The sequence below is a fragment of the Anolis sagrei genome, chromosome 4 (assembly GCF_037176765.1).
Source record: "Anolis sagrei isolate rAnoSag1 chromosome 4, rAnoSag1.mat, whole genome shotgun sequence".
Lineage (NCBI taxonomy): Eukaryota > Metazoa > Chordata > Lepidosauria > Squamata > Dactyloidae > Anolis > Anolis sagrei.
The window spans coordinates 89121486-89139386 of record NC_090024.1 but is presented as its reverse complement, the minus strand read 5'-3'; the positions used below and the strand labels follow the sequence as shown (position 1 = coordinate 89139386).

Sequence of the window (17901 nt, the reverse complement as noted above, 5' to 3'; positions counted from 1 at the left end):
ATATGCTACAAGCAACACTACCCACTACATACAATAGGGCTAACATTCTTCCTCTCCCTTTTTTTCGTGTGAGGAACATCTTGAGAAACTGCAAGTTATTTCTGGTGTGAGAGAATTGGCCCTGGTGGCGCAATGAGTTAAACCAGGGGTCCTCAAACTCCCCTCAGACTGTTGGGGGAGCTGGACTACATTTTGCGAAAAACATGGACAAATTCCTATGCACACTGCAGTTATATTATTTGTATTGCAAAAAACGTGAAAGAACAATACAGTATTTAAAATGATGAACAATTTTAACCAACATAAACTCACCAGTATTTCAATGGGAATGGTGGGCCTGCTTTTGGCTGATCAGATAGTCAAGTTATTCAGATTGTTGTTGTTGTTGGTGTTGTTGTTGTGTGACTTAAAGTTGTTTCAGATTTAGGGTGACCCTAAGTCTAAAGTTTAGACCAGGGGCCAAGTAAATGACCCTGGAGGGCCGCATCTGGCCCTTGGGCCTTAGTTTGAGAACCCCTGAGGTAAACCATTGTACCGGCAGGACTGAAGACCAACAAGGCTGGCAAAACATCAAAACATCTGGCCGTCCTCTGAGCAACATTCTTGCAGGTGGCCAATTCCTCTCCCCTAATTAGATATTATATAAATCTGAATGTCCTTTGTTTCTGTCTCTCTCCCTCTCCCTGCCATACACTTAATTGATTCTCCAACAGCTAAAATGACTTGTTGAAGGCTTTCATGGCCAGAATCACTGGGTTGTTATAGGTTTCTTGGGCTGTATGGTCATGTTCTACCAGCATTCTCTCCTGACGTTTCGCCTGCATCTATGGCAGGCATCCTCACAACCATTGATACAGGTGAAACATCAGGAGAAAATGCTTCTATAACATGGCCATACAGCCCGAAAAACCTACAACAATCCAGCTAAAATGACTTTTGACTCCAGTAACAGATATTTCTGGTTTTGTCACTGTATGCCAAAGCACATGTTTTTGCATGGAATGCCTTATAAATGTGAGTTTATATTTGCAGTTCTCATTGCTCAGAGACATATATCCTACTACTGGACTAACCATATGTTTTGAATTTCTGGATCTTTCCATGCTCTCTTGTCCTTTGCTCCTCCTCCTACTGCTGCTGCTGCTCCTGCAATCCTCGGGTGGCATCAGGGATAAGGGACAAGACACATGAACAATCTCAAGATGCAGTATTTAAAACCAATGACATTGCTGGATAAAATATTGTACAATTCAATCTGAAATCATCCCAGGATGCCGCCGAGACACAGCCAGGATGACGCCTGCCAGAGCCCATCACATGATGCAGGGCTACTCCCAGCAGGGCTCCATCCCGGTTCCATCCTGGCTGTGTCTCAGCAGCATGTTGAGAAGCTGCCCTGAGAAAACAGGTGAGTACCTGTGTTCTCATTGACTAAGCCAGGGACAATATAGGACAAAGCTAGGAGCAGACAGGAATGCTGGGGGATGATAAGAAGACAAAGCAGGGCACTCCCCGACAGTTTTCCCCACTGCCCCAAAGATTTCCCCTCCATCTGATGAGCCATTCTTTTTTGTTATTGTCACGGGCTATTTTAAAATACAAAAATGTTTCCCAGGTGCAGATTCTTAGAAATCTGTTTTTGATCTTATCAAGTGTGAATTATGGACATTGGGCACGGCATGGTTCACATGATATATTTATGGGAGTGTTTCCTTGTACACTAATTATTGCTTTCATGACTTCAGCTTTCTCTAGAAGGCCTTCTGCTTGCTATTTATTGATTGTCTGTTCTGATACAGTGTGTGGCAAGAGTTGCCACCAAAATAAATCACTGAGCCTTTGTTTTTCTGTCTTGTTAGAAACTTTGCTTTCAAAGACTGGTATGCTCAAGCTATATAGTTTTAGAAGATATGAGAGAAGGCCTCTTCCACTGCTGCAACCCAGTTAGGGAATAACTGCTGGTGTCATTCCACTACCAAGTCAAAACATGGCTTATCAACTTCTGCTCCAATTATGGCATCTGAGTCCCCTTCTACACAGCTGAATAAAATTGCACATAATCTGCTTTGAACTGGAATACATGGCAGGGTAGACTCAGATAACCCAGTTCAAAGCAGATATTGTGGATTTTCCGCCTAGATATTCTGGGTTATATGACTGTGTGGAAGAGCCCTAAGTTGACTATTATAGGAGAGATTCTATCTGTGAAATGTTCACAGAGAGCTTCTGAAAGTTCTAGCAGTGAGCTCAGAGGGGAAGGTTCTTGAGTTAAACTTATCATCACCCTGAATAGCTCAGCTGGACATGAATTCACAAACGCAATATTTGCTGAAATGAAAATTTTCTTCACTGTATGTATCACCACCTTTTATGAACAAAGATGTCCTTTATATCATGTCTGGTCACATTTTCTGCCATCTGTCCTCTAGTCATTGGCCTTTCTCATTTTAGTTCCCTGAAGATCTCTGTACACCAAGAAACCTAGTTTGGGAGTAATTGTGTCAATAGCTCTGGTTAGATTTTGATTCCACCAATTAACCTGGGCTTGAACAAGACCATTGGTGATACCAGACAAAAAAACTCTCAAAGGTTTCCTGGATTCATTGGCCTTCAAGTACGGACCATAATTCCCCCACTCCTGCAGGGGTAGCTGTGATACTAGCCCTGACCAGAAAGTGATCTGTCTATGACAACTCATAGCTATTGGTTACCTCTGCCCACAGATCCATATGTTCTGAGCTGAAAATCATATCAAGGGTATGACCTGCAGAATGCCTAGGTCCAGATACCAATTGGGATAGGCCCATGTTTATCATGGATACCATGAACTCCTGAGCTGCACCTGACAAACTAGTCTCTAGTGGTATGTTGAAGTCACTCAGAGGCAAAAAAAAAATAAAAATCCAACAACACCTCCAAGACAAGTTTCATGAGCTTGGCCAAGGAGTCTGTCAAGCAGCACAGTGGATGGTACACTAACAGAATGATCAGTTTATCCCTAGTTTTCATCACTCAGGTACATACACAGTGTGATTCAACTCCCTGGCAAGTAATCCCTAGCAAGTAATCTACTTAAGTTCCCCCTCTTCCCCACCCCATGTCCACTTTTTCTCTCCTGCTCACTAACACAGTATCTGGCTGGGAGAACCTGAGCCCAGGTTGGGCCACTATCTTTTCCCAGCCAAATTCAGTGAGGCGTGCTAGGTCATCCCCTTCATCTTTGATAGTACATGATGTGTAGGTTGTTGGTTTTTTAAAAAATAGAAAATTGATCTGGCATTTTTTGGATGGCCTGACTCACTCTCCAAGTTCTCTAGGCCAGAGAGTGACTGGAATGAGATAGGTGTTGAATCTCTCTCTCAAGTGACTTCATCCAGAAGAGCATGCAACCTTGTTACCACCATTTATTTATTTATTTATTTATTTGCTGCATTTGTTAACCGCCGTTCCCAGCCCTAGGGCGACTCACGGCGGTGTACAACATATAAAAGACAATTTACAATAAAGCAATAACGAAAAATCAACATATCACTAATACACAATAATATAATAGGGCAGAGGGAGATATAATATCTCCCTCTGCCCTGTACAACTTGCATTGCGGCCCAGTTTCCATATACATTTGATTAAAACCAATCAATACAGAAACAAACAACCAAAAAAGAGAAAACAAAAGACAAACAGTAAGATATTACTATAACAACACTTTACATACTCTAGTCAATGGGTGTGTTCCCAGTCGATCGGGCTGATAAATTGGCTAGTCTGGCAGCACCCTACTCACACCAGAGTGCTACCTTGAAACCAATTAGATGGTTCCAGGTAGTAAGCTTGTGCAATTTGGCTGGAGGGCGATCTGTTTTTGGTATCCAAATTTTCAGAAGCCTCCCAAATATTGGCTAATAGAAAAATCTGTTTTCAGAAAAGATTCGGGAAGATCCGGCCAATTGGCGGCTCCCCCTTTCCATTCCTGGAATCCTTTCCTTTCTTTCTTTCAAGGGGGATGGGTTTGAGGAATGGGGTTAAGGAAGCATCCTTCCTGGGACCATTTCCTTTCTTCCTTTCAAGGAGGCCTGGATATGAGCAACGGGGTTAAAGAAACACTCTTTCTAGGCTCCTTTTCTTCCTTCCTTTCAATGGAGCCTGGGTTTGAGGAATGGGGTTAAGGAAGCACCCTTTTCTTTCTTCCTTTCAAGGGAGCCTGGGTTTGAGGAATGAGGTTAAAATAGTATGTACTTCCAAATAGAAAGGAAGAAGCCACACCCAACAGCAATGTGAGCCATTTTGTTCAAAAAATACATAGCAGCTGAGTCCTTGCTGTTATGGCCATCCAGGCTCCCTTGAAAGTAAAATAAGCCTAAGGTAAGCAGCTAAAAGGGATCCATGCACAAATCTACCAGGTAGTCCTCTCACTACTACCTGGTCCTTCAGCTGCCTCTCTCACTTCCATCTGGTGTATCAGTTCTAAAGCAACCAGTATCTACCCAATGAGCAGGAAGGAGTTCTCACTACATAATAGTACACAACATATAACACCACTGAAATCAATAAATAGTTCTTATAATAGCTAGGGACATAAAACCCCATACTATGCTTGACATAGATGCAGGCGAAACATCAGGAGAAAATGCCTCTAGAACATGGCCATATAGCCCAAAAAACCCTACAACAACCCAGTGATTCCAGCCATGAAAGCCTTCGACAATACGTATTTCCATGTTTTGTTTAGATATCTTGGTTCAATGCTCAGCCTGGTTCAATGCTCAGTATTGTCTTTTTAAAAAGACAATACAATCTACAAATTAAAATTGAACATTGTGAGAGTGAATGCCTTTTGATCGCAGAAAATTCAGCTACAGAACAATTAGTCTCATTTGACTTTTTTGCAAACTATATTGAAGCTGCCATTGGTTTTATCTTGGACCATTATTGTGTTGTTAAATGCAATGTTTTGATACAGGAATTATTTTTGTATTTATCTTATGTCTGGTATGTAGCACATTACCATTGTATGTGCACTTTTTACATTACCTGGATGAAATTGCAATTTTTAATGAAAAGAAGGCTCTCTCTCGCTCTTTCCCTCCCTCCCTCTCCCTTTCCCTCTTCTCTCTTTCCTTCAGGAAAAAGAGAGATGTTTTTCAATGAAGGCTGCAAATGTGATTTATCAATTCATAATAACCAGAAGACAAACTCTTTTCTATTGTCAAATCTCCATGTCAACATGATTCAAGGAAACCCATTTTCTGAAATGGCCTACTTCTCCTAAAGTTATGTTATTGTATTTTTTTGTTATTGCCACAGGTTTATTTGGCTACACCATGGGAACCCTCATTGATGCCAACACTGGATTTGCTGTGGATCTTTTAAAAATACTAATGAAACACAATTGTGAAGGAAATATCTTCTGCTCCCCACTGAGCATCTCAGCAGCTCTGAGCATGACCCTTATGGGTGCCAGAGGGAACACTGCTAAACAGATGGAAAAGGTAGTCATATAATCACCATTCAGTTCAAGGAATGTCATGGGATAATGTTGTTGCAAGGTTCATACATAATCCATGCTGAGGGGGAAATCACTTAGAAGTGTTCTCCACTGATAGCTGAAACCTACACATTAAGAAAAAATGTGTTTTGAATGTGTAGAATTTCACAATTCATATGAAACAAGGATGGGAAAAATGTAGTTGGATTTGAAAATATTCAGTAAAATCTAGAATGAGAGATTTTCATATCTCTTTTTCTGAAGGTCAGGAATGTCAGTCAAGGCCTGGGATGTTGTATGCACAGGAAGAGCCAAGTATTTGAGCATGTAAGGTCCAAGATGAGAACAGTCCACAAGCAGTAAACCAAATAGTAGTTTTCCTGCTAAGTTCTGGAAAGTTGTGAAGTCCCTTGGAAATGTAATAGAGCCAGTATTGCTATGAAGCAATGAGTGAGGGAGTTCCCTCCTGGCATGAAGTCATATCACTGTATTGAAAGAACAGAGCTATGTGTGCTAGAGGGCCAGTCATGTAACACAATGACCACTTTTTGCTTTTAAGTGTATTGGAGGAAGTTCTTCCCATAGTTAGTGTTAAACTGAGAGTCAACCAGTAACCTGGTGGGCTTCGGTACATAGGATGAAGGAGTGGAGTGTCATCATCTTCACTTCAGGCAACGAATGTCCATAGATTTCCCAAAAAAAGAACTACTATCAAAAGTTGCTTATTGTAGACAGAAAGGAGATGTCTTCTAGCACGTACTCTCAGGGCAAGGGTGTGCAACTTCCAAAGGGCATGCTGGTTGGGGATGGCAGGGATTTTAGTCCAATACTTCTGGAACACATAAGGTTTATTTGGACACAACTGTGGTGTCATCCGTTTTATATTTCCTCCACTTCTTAGAGAATGTATGTGAGCATATTTTTCAACTAGGCATCATGAAAAAATGTATGCCACAAATGCATAAAGGCAAATGAAGGGTTTCACATTCTACATTTTCTGTTGCAGGTCCTTCACTTCACTGAGATCACTGGATCTGGATGCTCTAATGACATTCCTGTAAGAGTGCTATAAGTCATAACTTAACTCTTGCACCTTTTCAACTCAGGAAGAAAAAATGCAGATCTAGATGAAACAAAATAGTTTTATTGATCAGCCAATTGGCCTTATCAAAGTGCACAATATAAACACAATGTACAGTATACATCTAGCCCAAATAAAAATATAAATATACATATCAAGAAAGAAAATGTAGCCAAATATACCTTAATCTTAAGTATATACAATATATCAGATGTCCTCATATTCCTTACACTGTATGCTAATCTAATCAATATACTCTAAACTCATTTTAGATGATTTATAAAGATAAAGAGCAACTTTTGTTATTAACATCACGTTAAAACCAGCTGGTAAAAATGTGGTTTTGGCTGATGTATCCCAGCTCATTTTATTACAAGTAAAATACCATAAGTGTTGTTTCCAATCTTTTTCGTACAGACAGCAGTTATATGTGGTTCAAATTTTCAACTTTGGGGGCACCACAGATACAGAGTTTTTCTTCTAATGGGATATAATTAAAACTACTGTGTCTCTCCATTGACTCCATTTGTTCAAATCTGGCCCTTGTAAAAGCAATTCTTAGCATATCTTGGCATATCAACTTTTAAGTAAAGCACCTGCTGAAAATTTTGTTTGAAATTATCTATCTACTTCAAGGAGTCTATGTTTGAGAGTGGCTATATCTTTTGCAGATCTAGACAGATTAGCCTTTCAAAATGGTAGATATTCCCAAACCAGAAACAAATTACTTAACTATTTTCTGCTGTGTTTGGAACATCCCCTGGTGTAGATAATTTTTTATCGAGTACTGTCATATATATGTTACTCGTTATTTTTATGTGTGCACATTAAAATGTTTATTTAAACTGTGCATAGAAAACATAAATGCAAAGCAGACCTTAGACACTGTACTTTTTGGAGGACAATTGCTAGACCTCCTGCATATACTCCAAATTAAGCTTTACATCAAGAGTTTGGAAGCATTGCATTAGACTTTGGACTAAAGGTGTAGTCCAAAGTCTAATGTAATTCTTCTAAACTCTCGATGTAAAGCTTAATTTGGAGCATATGACAAATTGTCTCCACAAGAAAGCAGATGTCCTGTTAAACAACTTTTGCTCTTTGAAGGTTACTGAAGCACAATGTGACAGACCTGGAGGACCCCACGAACAATTCAAGGCACTGTTATCTGCCATCAATCAACCTACTAAAGATTATGCTCTTAGTATTGCCAACAGACTGTATGGATCAAATAAATATGAGTTCTTGCAAGTAAGTAACCATGCACTCCCTATCTCTTCACCTATCAGTCAAATTTTGAATGGACCAGAAGTGTTAATAGTAACTGGTTCTGTGAACTTTGCCCCAGCAAACTAGTTGCGTGTGCAAGGCGACAGACCCTCCCACCTCAAAAATGATACTAGACAAAATGGATTGGGATAACAACATGTTTATTGGTTACAGCTGATAATAGAGTTAACAGACACATTAACTGTTGTTGTTGTGTGCCTGTAAGTCTTTTGTGATTTGGCAGGGTTTGTTGGCAAAATTTGTTTAGATGCAGTTTGCTCTTGTCTTCTTTGGAGGCTAAAAGAGTGTTACCTGTCCAAGGTCGATCAGTAGTTTTCTTCAATCAAGTAGGGGTTTAAATACTGGTGTCTCAGGGCCCTTCCACACAGTCATATAACGCAGAATATCAAGGCAAATAATCCACAATATGTGTTTTGAACTGGATTATCTGAGGCAACACTGCCATATAGTCTAGTTTAATGTGGATTTTATACAGCTGTGTGGAAGGGACCTCAGTGTTCTAGTCCAACAACCAAAGAACTCTCCAAGTTGGCTCTTCCTGTTATATGTATTCATTTTCATAAATAATATTTGCTTTCGGTAAACCTAATAATGTCATTGTAATGAAGAATAAATTGCTATGCTTGTCATTTTAAAATGACACTTTACATTTGTTCTATAACAGTTCACTCTTACCCTAACATTAGTCATATTAGACCTAAGCTTTGAATAAGAATAGTATGAAGAAAAAAGAAAGCCACCCTAAATCATGAAAGATTCGACTAAATGGTGAGCATCTGGACTTCTATGGCACACCCATCCACTGGGAGGCTTCTGACAGACTTAATTCTAGGAGTGAAGAACCGTATGGGTCACTACTACATATATAAGCTTTGAGAGAGATACATGTGAAAATCTGCCTTTCTCGTATATTTTGAATGAATGTGACAACTATTTAACCAGTTGTCTAGTGATCAGCTTTGAAGTCTAGGCAGTCGTCATGAGAGTTCATAGAGCCACAGCATCCAAGGAAAGTAAAAAGAAAATGGAGTCTTCACCAGAAGTTGGTTCTTTATCTTACATCCTTATTTATTTATTTATTTATTTATTTATTTATTTCATTTACTTATACCCCGCCCTTCTCACCCCGGGGGGGACTCAGGGCGGCTTACAATGGGGGCACAATTAGATGCCCAAAACGATTCACAACAATACAGATAAAAACAGTTACAACAATTAATTAAAAACATCAATACATAATAAAATCATAAACAGTCTCAAGCTCAGGTTTAGAGTCCATATATCCACCCATTCCATTAGTCCTTGTCTATCATCAGTTCATTCAATCAGCTTTCAGAATTACCAAAGGCTTGATCCCAGATCCAGGTCTTGAGTCTTTTCCTAAACACCAAGAGGGAAGATGCCGATCTGATCTCCCCGGGGAGTGAGTTCCACAGGTGAGGGGCCACCACTGAGAAGGCCCTGCTCCTCGTCCCCGCCAGCCTCACTTGTGACAGTGGCGGGGTCGAGAGCAGGGCCTCCCCAGAAGATCTTAAACTTCGAGGTGGGACGTAGAGAGAGATCCGTTCGGACAAATACACTGGGCCGGAACCGTAAAGGATTTTATAGGTCAAAACCAGCACTTTGAATTGTGCTCGGAATTGGATCGGCAGCCAGTGGAGCTGGCGCAACAGGGGGGTGGTATGCTCCCTGTACGTCGCCCCGGTGAGCAATCTGGCTGCTTCTCGCTGGACTAGTTGTAGTTTCCGAGCAGTCTTCAAAGGCAACCCCACGTAGAGTGCGTTGCAGTAATCCAGCCGGGATGTGACAAGAGCGTGGACCACCGTGGCCAGATCTGGCTTCTCAAGGTACGGGCGCAGCTGGCGCACAAGTTTTAATTGTGCGAAAGCTCTCCCGGCCACCGCTGAGACCTGGGCCTCCAGGCTCAGCGATGAGTCCAGGATCACTCCCAAGCTGCGAACCTGCGTCTTCAGGGGGAGTGTAACCCCGTCTAACACAGGCTGTAACCCTATACCCTGTTCGGCCTTACGACTGACCAGTAGGACCTCTGTCTTGTCTGGATTCAATTTCAATTTGCTAGCTCTCATCCAGTCCGATACAGCAGCTAAACACCGGTTCAAGGTCTGGACAGCCTCCTTGGTGACAGGTGGAAAGGAGTGACAGATTTGGACATCATCTGCATAGAGATAACATCTCATTCCGAAACTCCGAATGATCTCTCCCAACGGTTTCATGTAGATGTTAAATAACATCGGGGACAGAATAGAACCCTGTGGGACTCCACACAACAATGGTTGTGGGGCCGAACAGGTGTCACCCAGTAACACCTTCTGGGTCCGTCCCTCGAGGAAGGATCGGAGCCACTGCAAGGCAGTGCCCCCGAGCCCCATATCCCTGAGGCGACCCAGAAGGATACCGTGATCGACGGTATCGAAAGCCGCTGAGAGGTCCAGCAGAACTAACAGGGACACACTCCCCCTGTCCAGTTCCCTGCGCAGATCATCTACCAAGGCGACCAAGGCTGTCTCAGTTCCATGTCCCGGCCTAAAGCCAGACTGTGCCGGATCCAGATAATCAGTGTCTACCAGAAACCCCTGGAGTTGTGTTGCCACCACACGTTCCATGACTTTGCCCAAGTAGGGGAGATTGGAAACTGGCCGAAAGTTGTCAAATTGAGTGGGATCCAGTGATGGTTTTTTCAACAGCGGTTTTATCACAGCCTGTTTTAGACTCGCTGGAAATTTTCCTTCCTGTAAGGAGGCATTAACCATCACCTTCACCCACTCCGCCAAACCCCCTCTGGCTTCCTTGACCAGCCAGGATGGGCAGGGGTCTAGGATGCATGTGGTGGGTCGCACCTCTCCAAGGATCCTGTCCACATCCTCAAGCTGAACCAATTGAAAAGAATCCAATAAAACTGGACAAGCAGATGCTCTCGTTACATCCCCAGAGACTGCCGTTAACATAACGTCAAAACCTGACCGAATCCGCTCAATTTTATCCGCGAAGAATCGAGCAAATGCTTCACAGCGAGCCACCGAGTTGTCCGAGGCCTCGCTTTTTGGCGGATTTAACAGGCCCCTGACAACTCGGAAAAGCTCCGCCGGACGATTCTTCGCTGATGCAATATTGGCTGTGATGAATATTTTCTGAGCTGCCGTTATTGCCACACCGTAGGACCTTAAAAAGGCATTCAGGTGTGTTTGGGCTGGATTGGTGGGGTTCCGGCGCCACACGCACTCTAGCCTCCTCTTCTTTCGCTTCATTGCTGCCAGCTCCTCAGTAAACCAAGAGGCTGGTTTAGCTCGGTTACTCGAGAGGGGGCGTTCCGGAGCGATAGTGTCAATTGCCCTAGTCAGCTCATTATTCCAACGAGAGACCAGAGCATCGGCAGTATCACTAGCCAAGGAGGTGGGAAGATCCCCAAGAGCTGTCAGGAATCCATTTGGATCCATAAGTCTCCTGGGGCGGACCATTCTAATGGGTCCACCACCCCTGCGGAGGTTAGGAGGCCCAGTTAGTCTAAATCTGATCAGGTGGTGATCGGTCCATGGCAACGGAGCGATGGTCGGCTCCTCCATCCCGTCACCCCCATCCCATCCCTGAACAAAAACCAAATCTAAAGTGTGCCCGGCATTATGGGTGGGACCCGATATTAGTTGGGACAGGCCCATGGTTGCCATGGCGGCCATGAAGTCCTGAGCCGCACCAGAAGGAGGGGCCTCGGCATGGACGTTGAAATCTCCCAAGACCAAAAGCCGTTGAAAGCTCAACGCCATGTCCGAGACCACTCCCGCTAGCTCAGGTAGGGAGACTGTAGTGCAGCGGGGTGGTCGGTACACTAACAGAATCCCTATCCTGTCCCGGTCACCTATCCTGAAGCCGGCACATTCAAAGGAAGATGATTGTGGGATGGGACACCTGATCAGTGGAATGAAGTTCTTATAGACCACTGCGACTCCGCCTCCCCGCCCTCCAAGCCTTGGTTGGTGCTGAACGGAATAACCTGGTGGACAGAGTTGGGAGAGATTGACCCCTCCCCCCTCATCCAACCAGGTCTCCGTTATACAAGCCAGATCGGCTCGCTCCTCTTGGATTAGATCTTGAATGATAGATGTTTTTCCATTTACCGACCTGGCATTGAACAGCACCACCTTTAGCCTGGAGGGGCCACCATCCTGGCACCTCAGTTGTATATTGTCAGGAGTGAGTTTTGGAGCTATCAAATTATCATTATTAATTTCGGGCCGAATAGTAGCGTTAATTTTTGGAATTGTCAATGTCCTATTAAGAATTTTAGGTCGAATTTGCTTTTGTCTTTGATTTCTAGAATCTTTGGAAGTTGCCAATTTGTTATTAAAAATTTTGGGCCGAAACGAATGTTTTATACTCCTTTTCCCGTATCTCCCTCTCCCAGTCACCACCTCAATGGCGGCCCTCCCACCCGCAGCCCCCCCCCCCCCGGGGATGTTCCCTCCATTTCCAGCAATTGTAATCTCGGTTGTGAGCAAATGCTCATAGTAATATTTATCTGTCTCTGGGTCCCAGTATTCCCACCTCTCGGTGCTGTGTATTCCTTCCAGTGTAGTAGAAGCTATAAAGTGCGCTTGTGTTAATGCTATGTAGTCCAATTGTGCTGAAGTTGTTACAATTTGCACTTGCGCTGAAAAAGCTATAAAGCGCACTTGTGTTAATATTATAAAGTGCACTTGTGCTAACGTTATTATAAAGTGCACTTGGGCTGGAAATTGGAGGGATATTTCTCCTTTATGAAACTTTCAACTTCCTTGCAACAGTCTGAACTAAATAAATATGCTGGAAAAATGTTGGCCTTCCAGATGTGCTCAACTTTTACTCTCATAGTTCACTATCATTGGCTATGCTGTGTGGTGCTGACAGCAGCTTAAATCCCAAGCCTCTGGAGGGACAAGGATTCCCTGGTTTAGTTTAAACTCAACTGTTAAAACAATGAAAGATAAAAATGAAGGAACACATAACTAGAAATTCCAATTTATTGTCAATGAAAATATTAATCACCTTATTATCTTTAATTCTGTACAGCAATACTTACATTGCACAAAGGAGCTGTACCATGCTGAATTGGAAAGAGTTGACTTTGAGAATGCAACAGAAGAAGTTCGAAAGAAGATTAATTCTTGGGTTGAAAGTCAAACAAATTGTAAGGCAGCATGTATTCATTCTCACTTAGCTTGGATGAGATCATTTTGGATGTGCCCCTTGACTACAGTACAAAACTGGTATTTTATAAAATGAATAATTGAACATTTTCAGCTATCAGATGATAATCTATTTTCCTTAAATTTATTTTCAAAAAGGTAAAATCAAGGATCTCTTTCCCAGTGGGGCTATTGATGATGATGCAGTCTTGATCTTAGTGAATGGCATATACTTTAAAGGAAAGTGGAAGATGGCATTTGACAAAAAGGACACACATGAAGAACTCTTTTGGACTAACAAGGTATGATATGACTAAAAGCTTGCAGAGATGACAATGTATACATTATGATCTGTTCCACAATATTTGACTTCAGCCGTTCAGCAGTGGAACTCTCTGTGTGGTGGAGGCTCCTTCTTTGGAAGCTTTTAAACAGAGGCTGGATGACCATCTGCCAGGAGTGATTTGAATGCAATATTCCTGCTTCTTGGCAGGGGGTTGGACTGGATGGCCCATGAGGTCTCTTCCAACTCTTTGATTCTATGATTCTATGACTTCTCGTAAATGGTGAGCATGGAAACATTACATATGTTTGACCTACATCACCCAGAAGAACTTGCCCAGTGTGGCCATTGGTTATGCTAACTGAAAAGATTATGGGAATTGCATACAGTCATAAGACTGCATTCCATTGTTAGTCCAAAGTGGAAGAGACTCATTAAATCATTGGGACTTATGCCAGATTTAACCCATCCAGTTCCATTGACTAAGTTTGCTCTAGTTGGAATTATAGGTTGAATTTGGGTTTCCAAATATTCCAAGATCTGCAAAGATCAAGTTTAGGTTTTCCCACTATCCAGTCAACAGATGACTGCTTATAATAAATAATAAAACTTTATTTATATACCGCTCTATCTCCCCGAGGGGGACTCAGGACAGTTTCATCCTGAAACATACTGTAACATCATCCTGTAACATCACCGAAACATACAAAGTAAACAGCATAACATAAAATTAACAAAACAACATAAGCATAAAAGTACCACAATAACACATATAAACAATCCTGCCTATTCAGAGCAATTAAAAAGCTGGGCCAAGGCTAGAGCAAACTCTAAATATGAGGGGGTCGGGACTTAAGTACAGTGCTATAACATGCTATCGGCAATAGCAGGTATGAGTCTGCTTGATTTAAAGACCTGCTGAAATCGAAATCATATCAATTATTGTCAACATTTTATGTGCTATCTTATACAGCTATATATTCTACTACTATGGAATAGAAGTAACATTTAAACGCTGCTTTATTTATTACAGAATCAAAGCAAACAAGTACAAATGATGTCCCTGGAAGATGAATTTAATCTGTCCAAAATAAAAAATCCACCTTTGCAAGTCCTTGAGCTTCCTTATCATCAGGATGAATTAAGCATGTTCATTCTTCTGCCAGATAACAAAATATCCCCAGACCAGGTATTTTTGCTTGGTTTCTTTTCTACAATAGTTAACAAAGGGATGGTTAAATCAATGGGTACGGAGGGCAAACTGTACCAGAGCACTACAGAATAGTTTATGTTTAAGTCCCAAGTAAATGGAAACAAAAGCCTTTCAGTAAAATACAAGCAGTCCCCAAGTTACAAACAAGACAGATTCTGTAGGTTTGTTCTTAAGCTGAATTTGTATATACTTATTTATTTACTTAGGTGATTTCTTGTTGTCCGAGTATGAGGGCCTTCCAAGTGTAGGGTCTTGGCACTGGATACGTAGGTGACTGTGGAGTCCTATTCTTGACCTGCATGTTCTTTCACAGTGAGGGCATCGGTTTCCAGCTGGAAGGCAGTCCCAGTTGGGGTTGGCTTGACACACCTTCCTCTTCATACGTTTCTCCCTTTCACCCTCCAGTCATGCCTCTTCAAATTCTACATCACTGCTAGTCATAGCTGACCTCCAGTTAGAACGCTCAAGGGCCAGGGCTTCTCAGTTCTCAGTGTCTACGAATTTGTATATGTCAGAACATTTATTAAGTGTAACTTCAGCCAAACATATATAAAGAGAGAGGGGGAGAGAGAGAGCTTTGGATAGCATAGAGAAGGGTTAACACCCCTGTGATGTTTGTTTTGCTGTCTGACCCTGTTCAGAAGTTTTCACCTCACTTTCTGTCCCTGTGATAATTGGATTTTGAAAAAAAAAAAGGCTTGTTGTGGAAACAAGGATTGGTGAGAAAGCTTCAATGGAAACCCCTTTTCCCTATGATAATTCTTTCAAGAGTGAATTTCCCTTCCTATGGATAGATTTCTTCTCACTTCCTGTTGTTTCAACACCGTTCTTAACTATAAGTCATTTGTAAGTCAGATGTTTATAACTCAGGGACTACATGTACAGTGGATCTTCAGTGTCCTCTGTGGTTTGATTCCAGGACCCTCCATGGATATCAAAATCATGGATGGTCAAGTACCATGATATACACCTCATACAAGGGTGTAGTAAAATGGTGTCCCTTATTATGGAAATGGAAAAGTCAAGGTTTGCTTTTTGGAGATAGATATATATATATATGCTGTGAGTGGTTGAATCCATGGATACAGAGGGTCCACTTTATTCCAAGCCAAGCTTTGCAAGAAGATTAAGATGCAATCCTTAAAATAACAACTAAAAGAAAGCACCTTTCTCTCAAGCAACTGTGTATAATAAGGGAGAAGGAAGGACAGTAAATGTCTGGAGAGGCTTTTCCTTCTCCTCCTTCACCTTTACACATCCCTTTTATTTTCCTCAACCCACACTCTCCTCTTCCTCTGTTTCAGAGCTAGTTTATTTCTCCCTCATCCATTCACATAGCAGGTTGCCTTCTTTGGTTGGTCCCCTTCCCTTCCTTTAGCAGCTTGGACTCAGCTTCTTGACCTCTTCCTTGGATAGTAGCAGTAGCAGCCCTCCTACCCTGTGGAAGGGGAAGAAGCCTTATGCGACCCCCACCATTCACTTACATAACCACATTTGGGGTACGACCCACAGTTTAAGAAGTTTGATCTAGATGATAGACAAACTGTGTGAGAAGAGAGGAGCATATGAGTACAAAGATCAGTGCAGCAAGTGCCGGATTTACTATTGTGTTTAGGTGTGCTTAAGCACAGGCCCCCATTGGTTAGGCTGGTCCATCTTCCTTATTATTATTATTTGTATCCTGCCCCACCTCCCCAAAGGGGAGATTATTAAGTGAATAATCTTAGTGAAAGATTATTTGTTTCCTACTTTATTTTCACTCTTTTTTTTTACATTGATTTGTTGTTCTTGTTCTCTTAACAGTTTGAAAGAGAACTCACATATATGACGTTGAAAGAATGGACCAGTTCAGCCAACATGAAGAAACAAAAAATGAAAGTTTTCATACCAAAGTTCAGACTGGAAGAAAAATATGAACTCAAACCAATTTTAAAAGCCATGGGAATGACTGATATGTTTCTACTGGGCAAAGCTGACTTATCAGGCATGTCACAAAACCATGATCGTAATCTGCTTGTGTCCAAGGTCATTCATAAAGCTTATGTTGATGTTAATGAAGAGGGTACAGAAGCAGCCGCTGCTACTGGTGTAGAAGTAGTTCCAGAAAGTGCAGAAATTCTTCCAGAGTTTAAAGCTAACCGTCCCTTCATTTTCTTCATAAGACATAATAACACTGGGAGCATCCTATTCAGTGGCAGATGTTCCTCACCATGATGTTCATCAGATGCAAAATCACCACAAGCAATTTTATCTTGGTGGTGAAACAAACATGTTAACGGTTCTGGAAGAAATAAATCCTCTGAATTCAGTTTTCTTCTTGATTGACCTAGAAAGACTTTAGTCTCTTAAGAAATTACAAAATTGTATGCTTGATCTCTTTATTATATACATAGGTAAATGCATCTTAACTCATTCAATTTTTAGCTCTCTATCTTCCACTTTTCTCTCCGTGCATCCAGACAGGCTTTTAATCTGGGAACATTTGCGTTTTAAAAACACAAATGTTCCTGGGTCCTAATCTACACACACTCCAGAAAGCGCATGCTTTCTGGGGTGGGTGTCCAGATACACTCCTGGATCCTTTCAGGGGAACACCTGGACACCCTAACCCCCCCCCCTCAACCCCCGCCCCCCAAAACCTCTTTTAAACATAAAAGAACTTACCTGGGATAAGGGGGGGGAGCAATTTTCCTCTTTCTAATTCTAATTCTACAAATAGCTTTAATTATATATGCATATATATGGGCAATTTGGAGGAGATTATTCTTGAGGATGATTTGGAAGGGGTTTGGACTTGATGGCCCTTGTGGTCTCTTCTGACTGCATGATTTGAAGCCTGTGAACAAAACAAACTTCCCTTTCTTCATACTACTAAGTGCTTCCTTTGATAGTTTTCTTTAAACATAGGGAAAGTTTTTTTTCCTGTTGACTTGGAGCCCTCAAATGGGAAAAAGCAAATCAACTGATCTGCACACGCATGATTTGAAGCCTGTGAACAAAACAAACTTCCCTTTCTTCATACTACTAAGTGCTTCCTTTGATAGTTTTCTTTAAACATAGGGAAAGTTTTTTTTCCTGCTGACTTGGAGCCCTCAAATGGGAAAAAGCAAATCAACTGATCTGCACACATTAATACCCCACCGCATCCTCACACAGAGAGTGTTTTCCTGCTTCACCTCATGTCCTTCAACATTATCCTCTTTTTCCTAAACAGATATTATTGAAAACCCTCCCCTTTTCTTTTCTTCTCTTCTCTTCCGACCCTGTGTAATATTCCTTCTTCTTAAAGTTGTACACTTTTCTGCTTTAATTTAAAATATTAACTCAACAATTTTATTTTTAAAAACTATTTTTTGGTTCTTAGATATACAA

The 17901-nt window shown here is 41.7% G+C and overlaps 1 protein-coding gene across 1 annotated transcript; it reads left to right on the top strand.

Moving 5' to 3' along the window:
* The first annotated feature begins 5308 nt into the window (after positions 1-5308).
* Positions 5309-17139, top strand: LOC137096935 (serpin B4-like). The gene is made up of 7 exons (XM_067467523.1): positions 5309-5489; positions 6492-6542; positions 7674-7817; positions 12918-13035; positions 13193-13335; positions 14350-14505; positions 16333-17139. Exons 1-7 carry the CDS (start codon positions 5322-5324, stop codon positions 16741-16743), a joined length of 1191 nt encoding a protein of 396 aa, XP_067323624.1. The 5' UTR covers positions 5309-5321; the 3' UTR covers positions 16744-17139.
* The last annotated feature ends 762 nt before the right edge of the window (positions 17140-17901 follow it).